This window comes from Pundamilia nyererei, unplaced genomic scaffold, assembly GCF_000239375.1.
Source record: "Pundamilia nyererei isolate P.nyererei 1_Seehausen unplaced genomic scaffold, PunNye1.0 scaffold00056, whole genome shotgun sequence".
In the NCBI taxonomy this organism is placed as follows: Eukaryota; Metazoa; Chordata; class Actinopteri; order Cichliformes; family Cichlidae; genus Pundamilia; species Pundamilia nyererei.
The window spans coordinates 3,284,472-3,298,516 of record NW_005187457.1 but is presented as its reverse complement, the minus strand read 5'-3'; the positions used below and the strand labels follow the sequence as shown (position 1 = coordinate 3,298,516).

General features: G+C 40.6%; 2 protein-coding genes across 2 annotated transcripts; both read left to right on the top strand.

The window, feature by feature from the left end:
- Positions 1 to 475: 475 nt before the first annotated feature.
- On the top strand, positions 476 to 4,080 carry LOC102196921 (torsin-1A-interacting protein 2-like). The gene is made up of 8 exons (XM_005734140.1): positions 476 to 485; positions 1,054 to 1,197; positions 1,302 to 1,406; positions 1,495 to 1,542; positions 1,641 to 1,799; positions 2,071 to 2,217; positions 2,392 to 2,520; positions 2,631 to 4,080. Exons 1-8 carry the CDS (start codon positions 476 to 478, stop codon positions 3,392 to 3,394), a joined length of 1,506 nt encoding a protein of 501 aa, XP_005734197.1. The 3' UTR covers positions 3,395 to 4,080.
- Positions 4,081 to 4,206: 126 nt separating this feature from the next.
- On the top strand, positions 4,207 to 12,440 carry olfml2ba (olfactomedin-like 2Ba). The gene is made up of 9 exons (XM_005734117.1): positions 4,207 to 4,621; positions 4,741 to 5,004; positions 5,277 to 5,384; positions 6,209 to 6,367; positions 7,112 to 7,273; positions 8,348 to 8,576; positions 8,810 to 9,799; positions 10,121 to 10,297; positions 10,393 to 12,440. Exons 1-9 carry the CDS (start codon positions 4,454 to 4,456, stop codon positions 11,007 to 11,009), a joined length of 2,874 nt encoding a protein of 957 aa, XP_005734174.1. The 5' UTR covers positions 4,207 to 4,453; the 3' UTR covers positions 11,010 to 12,440.
- The last annotated feature ends 1,605 nt before the right edge of the window (positions 12,441 to 14,045 follow it).

Genomic DNA, 14,045 nt, shown 5'->3' with positions numbered 1-14,045 from the left:
TCAGTTATATTATATACCCCACTTTGGAACATCATCAACCAGCATTGTTTGTCTTAGTTATTAGTCATTTGTAAGTTTTGTTACTGCTGTGCTCCTAAAATGGCCATATTCATTTTACAAATCTTGTTATAGACATAAGTCTTGAGCCACCCCTCATTTTTCCTCCTTTCTTTTTTCTTCCAAGGAGGCAGACTTTATTGTTAAATAGCAATGACAGAGTTCTCCGGGCTTTCTGAAGGAGTTTTAAAACGTTTCTTTGGACACTGAGTGCTTTTTCACTCATTTTCAAGGGATGAACCGCTGTTGTAACAGACAACAAAGAACTGATTTTGAATTGTATTTTAGGATCTTTGTTACTTTGCTAAAAACATATAATTTTTTCCACCTGAGCTCTAAAATATGCTAAAGATGGGCATTTTGCACTAAAACAGGTGATTCCTAAAGAACTGTTGAGATCAAACTTGGCATACTCAGCATGGTGTGCAGTGTGTTCTTGAAAAACAGAGGAAGGTGAAGAAGTGGAAGACAAAAGAAGAAAAAGCAGGACTCTGTCTTCCTGTGTTCCAACAGATCGCAGCTTTTCTTTTTGTTGCTGCTGGACTTAGAACAGATTTTCAATGATCAGGATGATTTTTATCCCTCAGCCATAAAAAGCTAATGGGGTATCATCGGCACCCTGCCGGGTGGGTGGAGCTAGCACCCAAGTTTTTGAATGTGATAAGTCGAGAATGAGGCGACATAGGATTTTGGAATTCGTACCATAGGTGCATCTAATAAAACCTTGGATGAGTTTGAATCCCAGTGACCTCAACTTAAGGTCAAGGTCGGAGGTCAAGTTTTCTGAAAATGTTCCATATCTCACCTATTGTCAGTCTTATTGTTCTAAGTTTGAAAGGGGAATTACTGTTGCCCTGGTCTTTGTTAAAAGAAATCTCCATTAAGGATGCTGCAGATGCCTGATCCAAGATGATTTTTGGGGCACAATAATATTAAATATGTAGAGATCGGAAGTCCTAGGTTGCTATGGAAGTTAAACTATTTTTATTTCAACAGACACAAGTCAAACCACGACACAGGGAGCATCTGAAACAACTGTTCCACCAACCCAAGATAAACAAGATGATCGGATAGATGGAGGCGAAAGTGAGAAAAAAGAAATCTCAGCCAAGGACAACACAGACTGTCAGCCTGGAGACCGTGAGTCTGACCTTTCTGAAACATCACTGATTAGAATTCTTTTTTGCTTCAGTCAGCTAACTTTCTGTGACTCCACAAACAAAACTGTGATTTCTTTTTTACAGAGTTCAGTAAAGGTGAAACACAGTCAACGAATACAAATGAAGACGGATCCTGTGAGAACTTAGACAGTGATCAGGCTCATTTTCAGGAACACACAGTTACAGCAGGTAAATTGTTCAACTGTTCAGAGTCAAGAGAACATTTGTTACCAAATGTTTCTACTGATCAAAAAATGCTTTGATCCTGTTTAATCAGCCACAGCTTTACCATCTCAACCTGCTGACTTCAGTGACACTATTCAAGGTAAGGAAGGAATATTAAAGAGACCACGTGTGGGATCTTGAATAGATATGACAGATTTCATGGGCAATTAACATAAATGAGTCACGTGCTTATTGCAGACAGGGATTCGTCTAAAAAAGAGGTGCGACCTGTTGCAGAAGCACATTCTCCCGATAAGGACAGCACACAGACGGAGAAGAAAAGCAATCCTAGTCAAACTGATGGCAAACAATTGTTATCAAAAAATGAGAATCAAGTCACGATAGAGCCAAAATCAGGTTAGTGTTCCTGTCAGAGTATTGTATCAGCTGATTCAGATATTATTATGGATTTATTTGAAAGACAAAGTCTATATTTACTTTGGTTTAAAACATACATTTAGCCTTGTTGTTCTAAGATTAAAAAGGAAACTACTGCTGTAATAAAAGTTTTCTAGTCATATTTAAAGATGAAGCACTTGCTTAATCTTATGGGACACAAGAATCAGAAATATTTAGAGATCCAAAGTCTTAGGATGTTGTGAAAGTTAAACTGTTTTTATTTCGTTAGATGAAAGTCGCGTCACAACGAACAAACCATCAGAATTAACTTTACAAATCCCAAATGACAAAGCGAATGACCAGGGCGATGAACCGGAACCTGAGCTAAAGAAAAACATCTCAGCCACGAACAAGTCAGATAATAAATTTGGAGATGGTGAGTCAGAACTTTTTGGAACATCACGGATTAGAATTTGTTCCTTAAACTTTTTGCTTCAGTCTGCTGACTTTCTATGACTCCACGAGGAAACTGGAAGTGTTTAAGTTTTTTCTTTTCTTTACCATGTTTTATTTGTGTAAACTTGTTTTTTCCCCGTGAACAATTTTTCAGCTTCAAAGGAAAGACGGCAAGAACCTGAGAGCCCAACACAGCAGTTAGATGACCACGGTAATAATGTTGAAAACATCGGTCCTACCACCCCAGAGGCTAGTCAAACTGAAGATCCACAAGTTACTAGCGGTAATCTTAGTACATTTGTTCTTTTTTTTGTAATAGTTCTTCTTTTTTTTTTTAATAATTCTTTTTGTTATGAAGTAGATGTTTAAATAACACTGGCCTTTTCTCCGTAGGAAGTGGAAAATACTTGCTAGCAGTTGCTATAGTAGTGGCAATTGTTGCTATCGCGCTGCATTTTCTTCAGCCAGAATCTCCGCCTCAGACGAATGATGTACCGAAGATAGACGTCTTCCTCAGGCAGCTGGAAAAAGTAAAGACTCGGTTTCCTAACCAGCGTGCTGAGCTCTGGAATAGGGGCAGGATCCACCTTAAGAGACACCTTCAGACCACACAGCCCACGGAGCCCGTGAGTCTGATTCTCACTGCAGGCCTCAGAGCTGAGAAGACGCTGAACTGCCTAGCTCGGGACCTGGCCTCTGCCTACTCTTCTGCCGTGAACGCCTCCGTCCTCCACATAGATGGAGCCAGCAAAGCCAGCCAGGACAGTGACCACGTCAAACTGGACATTGACAGGAAGTTGCAGGGAGCTTTTGATGGAGACAAACCTGTAGCCGTCATTCATCGCTTTGAAGAGCTACCTCCGGGCTCCACGCTAATTTTTTATCGTTATTGCGACCACGAGAATGCCGCATACAAGAAAACTTTTCTGATCTTCACTGTACTGCTGGGGGAAGAAGACGAGATTCCTGCTAAGATTAGCTTGTGTGCTGTTGAGGAGATGGTGGATGACCACCTTCAAAAAAAATTCCTCACTCATGGCCACCCAGTGTCTTTTGACATGATGGACCTGGACAAATATGGTGGACTGTGGAGTCGTATTTCTCACCTTATCCTCCCCGTGGCAGCAGAGCAGAGAATAGAGCTTGAAGGGTGCTAGAGAGCAGAAGCATTCATTCTAGTCTGAACTTTTAATCTGGGCACTAAGCTGGGTAATTCATCATTTGGGAGGTAGTAGACCTCAAGGATATTGAATATACAGATGTGGACTTTCAGAATGAATGAGAATCATTATGGTATGGGATTTAAAGTCATTTCTCTGATCAGATGTAATTATGAACAGATAATTGTAAGTTTATTTGGTCTCTGCATTATATTTAAAATTTTGAAGGTAATTTCTGCATTTTAATAAATACTTGGAGTCACAAGATAGAAGGAAGAACAATTCTTTTGGTATCACAGCAATGGGGTTTTTAATTGTTATTGCAAATGTCTTCTGTGATTCGGAAACTTGCATGGCACCGACATGCCTTAACTGAACATACAAAGTCCTTTTTGTCTATATGTACATGTACGCGTTACACTACGGGATAAAAAATGAAGATAAGTACATAAATTATATGTGCCTTAAAGTAAAAAATAAACGCTGAAGAATTTTAAATGTCTTTTGTGACTGGAATGAACACTGTTGCCACCAGAGGGCAGCAAATCCACATCTGAAACTTGTCTCCAGCGTCTGTGAAAAGGCTTGGTGGCATTTTGAAAAGCAGCATAAAGTTTGCATATGAAGTCAAGCTACACCTTCTTTAATCTGGAACTGCAAATTAAATTGAACCTGAAATAAAATCCGAGTTTGGGGGTTGCATTTTAATCATGACTAACACTAACAAGCTGCACATCATGTCTCTGAAGTCTTTTGAAGCAGTTCAACTCCTCCTCGCCAGTTTGATCAGGCCCGCCTCCTGTCAGCGTTGCTCCAGCACCAGATGCCGGCTGCTCTCCCACAGGGTGCACTCTTTCTTCAGTCTCATCAGTCTGCGTTCATTGTGACTCTGAAAACGATGACCCATAAAACCTAATCCGGATATTTGATGTCATTTTTTCACGCACTCTCTGATTTTTAAAATCAGAGGTAGGCTATGACTTTTTCGTGCACCTGAATTTATTGGTGACGGGCTATTTGTTATTTCTTTTATCTGCGCACTACGAGCCTCACATAATGTACAAGTTAGGCTTTGTCATCGTGATAAGCTGCGCGTTTTTTCCATGGGGATCTGGAGCGCCAAAGCCCCTGGCTGAAAATCCCAGGTCCCAACTTGAGAGCAGTGCAGAGCAAAATGACAGACTGCAAGAGGAGATAGAAGGCCGACAGAACATTCTCTCCAAGGTAGGATAAATAGCTCATTTAATGTGTTTCCTTATATCCTGCATTTTACACTTTGTGCGCAAAAATTGAAAAGTTCCCGATTGCTGGTGGAAAATACATCCGTCCTCTTCTCTTTATAGCTGCTGGGTGATTATGACAAAGTGAAAGCCCTGTCGGAAGGCTCTGACTGTCGGTGTAAATGTGTTGTCAGACCCCTGAGCAGGAGCGCCTGTCGACGGATAGAAGAAGGGAGCGCGTCTGCGCAGGACTTCTACACCGTGGAGACCATCACTTCTGGACCGGAGTGCAAGTGCGCCTGCATCGCCCCACCATCAGCGGTCAACCCCTGCGAGGGAGAGTACAGGCTGAAAAAGCTTAGGGAAGCTGGGAACGAAAATGTCAAGGTGAAGTTTCCTCCTGACCATTTATCATGCCAGAGCCTCCCCGCAGGTGTTCATGCTCCAGCGACATCTGACTGTTGATTTGTAGATGGACCTGGACCCCTGGTGGCATGGATGTCTGATATTTATCGATTTCCGAAAAGGATAATCAATATTTTACCACAACCAGAGTTTGAATGGACTGGGGATGTACCTACTTCATGCATTCTATGTTATGAATTCTTTAACTTTGACGGAATTCACTTGATCATTTGTTGTTGTTGTTGTTGTTTTAGCTGTCCACCATACTTGAGCTGCTGGAGGGATCCTTCTATGGCATGGATCTACTGAAGCTGCACTCCGTTACCAACAAGCTCATTGATCGCGTGGATCACATCGAAAAGGTAGCGCAACAGAAAACACATGCTAACTCTCCCTAACAGGTGTGCGTGTAGTGGTGGCTTCTGGAGGTCCTGTTAAAGACTCCCTTAGGTGCTGTTTTCAGATTTACAAGAAGCTTGACCAGGAAGCAGTGCTCAGAGTTTCTGTTACATGTGGAACTTTATCTGCCAGAGCTTTTCTTTGGATCTTTGGATCCTTTTTCTTAGTCAGTAAATTACCAGACATTTTTTTACAGTACGTGTTTGTTGGGCTTTAGTCTATAAACTTACACAAGAGCAAAACTGTAATTACAGCACGAACATATAGAAGTTCCAAATTACCTAAAAGCAGCACATTTAATACATTACCTGAATGTTTATGCTCTTCTCACATGGACTTCGAGTGAAGCAGTTGGGAGTTTGTTGAACTCACTGAACTCCATATACTGAAATGAGCCAATAGCAACATAAACCATCAAGTTTTTCCCCTCGAACAGGTGCAGCAAAATGAACCAGAGGGTTGCATGCTTATGCAGACGAGAGTATAACTCTCATAACTGAAAACACCTGTCAGAGCGTGCTGTCAGTCTGTTCGCCAAAAAATAAAGATAGGAGCCTGCACCTACCAAAGTTGAACCACAGAGTTGAAACGAGGTCTACAACTGGCTACAAGATGTTTTTTTATGTGTGTCATTGTTTTTGCTGCTTTAAAACTGATTTCCTGATTTAATTCATATTAATATATTAACAAAATACTTTTTCTTCCTCTGCTAGTGTTATGATTGCTGATCGTTAACAAAAATATAACACTTATGTTAGTAGCTTGATGTATCCATGTTTGCATTTAGGCGGTGTCTCTGAATCCACCTTTGGATGAGGTGAAGCCCAGGGAAGGTCCTACTAGTCAAACAGGTTTAACTGAAAGCCCGACTCCGCTTCCCCATCAGCCTCAGGATGGAAAGACAGTTGGAGAGGTTAGCAGAGCTGCAGCATATCAAGACCCAGAGGTAAGTGTAACATCTTAACATGGATATATCACAGCCTTAACCTATTGAGACACTGTAATAACATAGTAACTACATAACTACTGAGTTCCACAGATAAGTATTTGCCCGTCTTTAGCACCATAGCAAACTCTGTCTTTGCTTGGTAACAATTGGTGCAAAATGTGAATATTATCGAAGGGAAAACCAAATACTGTAACTAACTATTCCCTATTCAGTTCACAAACCAAGAAAGTTTGTAGTTTTTGTCATTAAATTAGACAACAAATTTTGCCTACATAAAGTACATTTATCTCTAACTAACACTTTTTACTCCACTTAAGCATTTTATACGATGTGCTTCATTCACACAAGCGTTTTTTTCTGTCTAATATTCACACTTTAATGAACCCATCGAAGAGAAACTTGGGGTACAGTATCTTGCTCAAGAATACTTTGGCATGCAGACTGGAGCAGCCAGGGATCAAACCACCAACCTTTTAATTAGATGACCTGCTCTACCTCCAGAAATACAGCCCCAAACAGCTTACTCGCCTGATGGCTTATACTCAGGCACATCTAATGTTATATTCATAGCAATTATTTTCATTTATAGCAAATGAATCGGTCACTTGTAGAGAGATGTGTGTAAATGTTAGAAAATAGAGAAAAGTGAATGAGGCAAAGTGTATAAAGTGTTTTGAATACTCGAGAGTAAAGCGCTCTATAAGAACCAGTCTGTTTACCTTTCACCATGTTTGCATGCAGTTGGTGTCTCTGCATCCATCTGTGGATGAGGTGAAGTTTTGGGAAAGTACTTCTGTTCAAGGAAGTGTGACTGAAAGCCCACCTACTCCTCTTCCAAATCAGCATAAGGATGGGAAGACAGTTGGTGAGGTCAGCAGGGCAGCAGCCAATCAAGACCCAGAGGTAAGTGTGACAATACTGATATCACAGGCTTAATCTATGGAGACGCTGTAATAACATAGTAGCAACTAAACAATTACCGGGTTCTACAGGTAATTATTTCCCTGTATTTAGTGAAATAACTGTTTGCTTATTAACTATTTAAATACAGCTACAATAAAATTATTTTCAACTGCAAATGTTTGTTACTAAAAATGAGAAAACCTACATTGTTCAGTAAGTATTGCATCAAGTACTGCATGATTGCAGTACATCATGCCATCATGGGTAATATACTGAGATAGCATTGTATCAGGAGTCACTTTTAATTTGCACCACTGATATTTCATATTGAATGCAAGGCTTTGGCTGAAGGAAACACGTATCAAAGAAGTGATCACAGTCAGATGTTTCTGTTTAGCCTGCTAACATTCCTCCAAAGCAAAAGGAACAATTACGTGTTCTTTCCACAAAGTCCTTCATAAAAATCATTGTCTCCATGATTAAGGCCCAGAAATGTGTAAAAGAAAGTTATTGATGTAATTGAAAGGATTGGCAGGACGATAGCAGACCTCAGACCACAGAGCATACTGCTGGGCCCTGGGCCCCGACAGCTTGAGTATAAACTTGAGAGCCCATCCAGGAGGATTGCATGGTCTTGGACTTTAAACACAGTTGATTCACTAGAAAATTTACAGGAAACGTCCAACAAGGTTATTAAAGTGACAGTAAAACAAGGCAAATGTTTTAGATTAGGTTTTTGATTAAAACTTTCCTCTGCACTGTGGGATCATTTGGGATCATTGTAGCTTGTTGGAGTTTCAGCTCTTCTATGCTATTCTTCTCACCAGATCTGAACACAGTTTCTTTGCCACACACCGACTCATTATTTACACAACTCCAAATTCTCTTTTGCTGGTAGTAAAAAATAAAAAACATAACGTACTTTTTGAAAGATTTCACAAATGTCTTTGTTACACCAATCCAAATTCTTGACAGCTGTTTGTACAGTTTATAGCCAAAGGGTCGTAATTGATCTCTTCTTAATACAGAGTGAACGATTTCCTCAGAAGTTGTGTGTGCCTTGTTGTCTAACAGGAAAAGTTTGACGGGAAGCTCATTGCGGAAAATCAACCCTTCTTACACACAGACGGCTCTGGTCAGATCACTGAGGTCAGACCTCAGGTGACCCTCAAAAGTAGCGCTAATAAGGAGGCTTCTCAGGTGTCAAAGGCTGGATCATCTGGAATGATTATCAGAGGAATGACTTTTTATAAATCTGAGCCTGATCCGATGGTGGCAGATGATGGGGAGCCTGGAGAGAACTGTGAGTGCAATCTGTCTGTTACCTTAAGCGGCATTAAAGCAACGAGAGAAGTGTTTATTCTGGATGTATAATTATATTCATTTGTACAGTTCAGGATGTGTCGTAGCAGTGAGAGATGGTCACAGAAGCTTTGCTGGCTCTCAGCTAACAAACAGCAGAACTCTGATTGTATTTCAACTCTGCTTCTAACATTTTCTTGTGGTGCTCAAATCTTTTTCCTCTCTTTCTTTTAGTTTTTGAGTATCATGGTTTGAGCGGTGACGGTCCAGATAACCTCTTTATCGAAGAGAATCTGCTTCAACCCAGATCTCCTCGGCCCTGGACCAGAGAAGGACTGAGATTGTTTCGAACAAAAACAACAGGTCCTTTGCACGCACCTAAGAAGACCGGCCAATCAAAAAACACAAAAGAAACTCATCAAAGGTTTATCAGTGCCATGGGAACCACATCAGTGGATGTGTCTTCGGTTGCACAGAGTGACACATCCACGGTGAGAAGCATCAGCCTTGGACCACCTATTGCAGAAAACAAACAAAGGACCACAAACTTTGTGCCTCAGACCACTCAAACAGTCACTGCTGGAATCACCAACAGACCAGTCCCTTCGCTGACTGAAGCAGCAAACATTTCTTTAAGTATTAGTCAGCAGAAAAAGAACAAAACCTCAGTCCAAGCCTCTGAAAATACAACGATGGAGGAAAATGCACAAGCATTCACAACAACAAATACACCCACCAGTGTGAAGGAACCCTCTGGTCTGGAGCTAAAAGACCAATTGCAAACCATAGCTGGCAGTACTTCAGCTAATCCAGGCTCTGTTGAACTAAATCCAACAACAAAGCCTTTAACTACCAGCCTGGAGTCTACTATGACCCTCACAACCCACGCTGACCCGACCACAGCACCAGTACATCCCACAACAGCTGCCACAACTGCTACCTCCACACAGGCTGCTACTACAAAACAACCAGAAGAAACAACATCCACCGACTTCTCAGGCTCAGATTTGCCACAGACACCAACAGCTTTGCTTCCTGCAGCATTAACTACCTCGTCTTCAACCACCACCACCACCACCACAACTACCACCACTACCACCACCACCACTACCAAACAGGCTGCTCAGGTCAAACAGAGATACAAAATCAGCTGGGAAGAGGAAGGACACATGGAACTAGACGAGCCGATGCAGAGGCATGAGGAATCCAGGCCAAAGAAACCCGGTAAATAATAAAAAACGTTGTGCCATCTGTGTCCACCTGCAGCCAGAGCCAGAGTATAGCCAGAAATTATTGTCAGCATATGTCACTTCAAATGTACGGACTTACCTCACATTTTCATTTAGAGAAACAAACTGATATTTGTTTGTGAATGACCGAACTTTACAAGACAGGGCTCTCTTCTCTGTGTTACCCCTCCCCTATTCCGTGATTCAAGCTGGTTAAAACAAAAGCCTTTAATTGTTTTCAGACCCTTTGACGTAGGTCTGGATGATGTTAAAGTGCCTTTAAAACTTCCCTCAGAGCTCTGTGTCTTCTTTACAGAGGAGTGCAAGGACACTTTGGCAACAATCTCCGAGCCAGTCACTCACAACACCTATGGCAGAAACGAGGGAGCATGGATGAAGGATCCAAAATCTGATAATGGCAAAATTTATGTGACAAACTTCTATTACGGAAACAACCTTCTGGAATTCCGCAACCTGGAAGTTTTCAAGCAAGGTAAGAATGTGTGCTTTTTGGAGTTAGAACTAGCTTTAATTTTACATTTTTTTGATAAGATGTAATAAATCTCATCGTCTACGTATCTTTTCAAGGCCGTTTCAGTAACTCCTACAAGCTTCCTTACAACTGGATTGGCACAGGCCATGTGGTCTATGGCGGGGCCTTCTATTACAATCGCGCCTTCTCCCGTGACATCATCAAGTTTGACCTGCGACAGCGTTATGTGGCTGCCTGGACCATGCTGCACGATGCCCTGTATGAAGACTCATCGTCGCCTTGGGATTGGCGTAGCCACTCGGACATCGACTTTGCTGTGGACGAGAGCGGCCTGTGGATCATCTACCCGGCACTGGATGATGAGGGCTTCTTACAGGAAGTGGTTGTCCTAAGTCGACTGGACCCCTCAGACCTCAGCATGCAAAGGGAGACCACTTGGAGAACGGGGCTCAAGCGAAACCACTTCGGGAACTGCTTCGTTGTGTGTGGCGTCCTGTATGCTGTTGACAGCTATAACCAAAGAGACGCCAACCTGGAATATGCCTTCGACACACACACAAACACTCAAATGATTCCCAGAATGCCCTTCATCAACAACTACACCTACACCACACAGATTGACTACAATCCTAAGGAGGGTGTTTTGTACGCATGGGACAATGGACACCAAGTCACATACAACATAAAGTTTGCCTATGTTGATGCTCAGTAAGGATCTGTTTTAAGTGTAATTGTTAATACTATGGTTTATGGATTGTAGATCAGTCCACATGGCTTCATGTATGGAGAGAAGCGAGGGGCCAAATGTATAAAATTCAATATATTGTGTTCAAAATTGTTCTTATTAAGATTTTTTTTGTATTTCTACTTAAAATAAATTAATAAGAATTACTCCTCAGTCGGCACATCAAGTTGCGCTCTATACTCTCATCAGCCACTTTACTAGGTATACACTGCTGCTTTAATTCTTCATGGCACAGACTCAAGAAGATGCTGGAAACGTTCCTCAGATTTTGGTCCATATTGACACGGTAGCAACATAGTTGCTGAACATTTATTAGCTGTACCTGCATGATGGCATTCAACCACATCTCAAAGGCACTCTATTGGATTGCGATCTGGTGGCTGTTGATGCCATTTCAAGTTAACAGTGAAGTAACAGTGAACTCATTGTCATGTTTAAGAAACTACTTTGAGTTCATCTGAACTTTGCGACAGGAAGCAGCCACCAAAGGATGGGTACACTGCGTCATAAAGAGATGGATATGGTGAGTAATAATACTCAGGGGCACAAAATTGGAAGAGAGCCTTTTGGCTCCTTCATGTTGTTTACACCACATTTTGACCCAATCATCTGAAAGTTCCAGCAGAAATGGAGGCTCAGACTAAGAAATGTTCTTTTCAATCTTTTCTATAGTGAAATGTCGATTAGTCTGTGGAGACTGTAGCCTCAATTTCTTGGTCCTTGCTGACAGCACCCAGCATGGTCTTCTGTTGTCGTAGTCCATCTGCTTCAAAGTACAACATGTGCAATCAGACATGCTCTTCTGCGTAGCTCGGTTTTAATGAGTGTTTGTTTGAGTTACTGATGCCGTCCAACAGCTCATACAGTTCTCTGATCTCTGGTATCGCTAAGGCATTTAGAACTGCTGCAAACAGGATATTTCCTCTTTTTTTGGAGCATTCTCTATAAAGCCTACATATGCCTATGTGGGAAAACCCCAGTAGTTCAGCAAAAATATACAGACCAGCCAACCTGGCAACAACAACCACGCCAAGTTCTGCAAAGTCTCCTAAATCACCTTTCCCCATTGTAATGTTCAGTTTCACCAGTTGGATAGGGTCGTTTCCCCAATGCCTAGATGCACTCAGTTGCTGCAGTTTGATCGGCTGCATTAATAAGCAGCTGAACAGGTGTACCTAACAAAGTGGCCGGTGAATGAACATCGGGATGCTATAAAAGAGTAGCTGAATAATGTCGAAATGTTTCTGATGGACAGCTCTGTTCAAAGAAACAGAATTCATACACAGTTTTGTATCCTTTTTGAACTTTCAGCCTTATACGCTACACATCCTCCCTCCATATCAGACTGCTTTGAGGAGACTGCAATAAAGTTTTGAGATGCTAACAGAAAATGTCTTCATTGTCTGGCTAAACATGGATAACACCTAATTGGCTCTAATCATAGCTTGCAAGTATTAATTAAAGTCAAATGCTGTGAGGATAGAAGGAAACCAGGCAGGAAAGGACTAAAAAGAAAAGAACATAAATACAGACATAAAATGAATGACTGTTCAAACCTGTAATTTAAACCACTGTTACTGGTTGTAAAGTTATTGTGGGCGAAAATACCCTGGAACAGCTTTTCTACCTGAGGAAAAAAAATCAAACGTATTCTGTTTAGGGTTTCCCCTAACAGCTCAACAGGTACGAACACACGGCTACAGAAAATCCAGTGTTTATTTTGGTTTCTGCACATACAAAAAAATAAAAATAAAACAGGTTTTTTTATTGTACTTTTTCTTTGCCCCCATATACAGCAGAGATGCAGCGAAAACACTGTGGTGACCCAAATGTACTTCTGTAAGCAGAAAGGAATTTACAGACAAAGAGAAGGCCTTTGTTGGCAAAGAAAGAAAGAAAAGAAGCACAGCACAATCCTGCAACGACAAGAAACGCACAGCGATACAGAGACGGCTTCGCTTTATCGCCATATTTATTATATGCGATTTATTATATAAGATCTGTCTCTATTCATAGCTTGACAAAAAACAAATAAGAAATTAAAAGCCAGAACAGTACATCCAATGTTCTGCATTAATAGTGCAAATTTTACCCTCAAGTTAGCAAAACAGATCATAGACCATCATAATTCTGCACAAAAATGCAACTGTTCTCAAACGCAGTAAATAAAAGCAGGAGCTGTGTGGACGGAGAAGTACTCACAGTTTGTTTTTTGAAACCAGAGGTTAAACATCAGGCCTTTAGTGTAACTATTAAGTGTTTATGCAACTGAAAAAGGCATTTTTTGCCATTATATCAATTAGGATTTATCGTCCTTCAAGTTCGAGTTAGTAAGTTGAAATTTTGATACAGAAAACTGAAACTTGTTGAATGTTTTTTTTAATTCAGTGGCAAAAACGAGCTTTTATAAGATATGATGAAGCTTTTTTTTTTATGCTCCGGGATAATAGAAACTAGTTTTTATGCATAAATAGATTTTCTATCTGCCATTTTTTATTTCATATATAAAAAAACATGTTTTTTGGAGTCAACAGGAATAACAAAAAAAGCTATTTTAAAAAAAAAATCACCAAAATAAAAATGAAAGAAAATAAAACTTGACTACTGAATTTTTCAAAGGAAAAAAAATGAGGGAATTGGATTAAACCACAGATGTGTGCTGTTACATAATAACAGCAATAAATATATACAATATCCAAACCTGTCCATGAATATAGAAACACAGCGAAGACCCGAAAAAATTAACTAGTGAAAATCTTCATCAACAGCAATAGAAACCAGCAGATAACAGAGCAATTAGCCAGATAGGGTTCAAAGATCACTTAACTTCCTGAGTTTGTGCCTCTGTTGCTGCAGATAACTCATCTGTCATGTCTGATACATCACTGATCAGATTTGCTTTATTCAGAGACAGAAAGAAATTATTATAGCACTCCATTTTATAGCAATCAGATACAAACAAACAGGTCATTTTAAATAAAAATGCATTTTTATAATGTATTT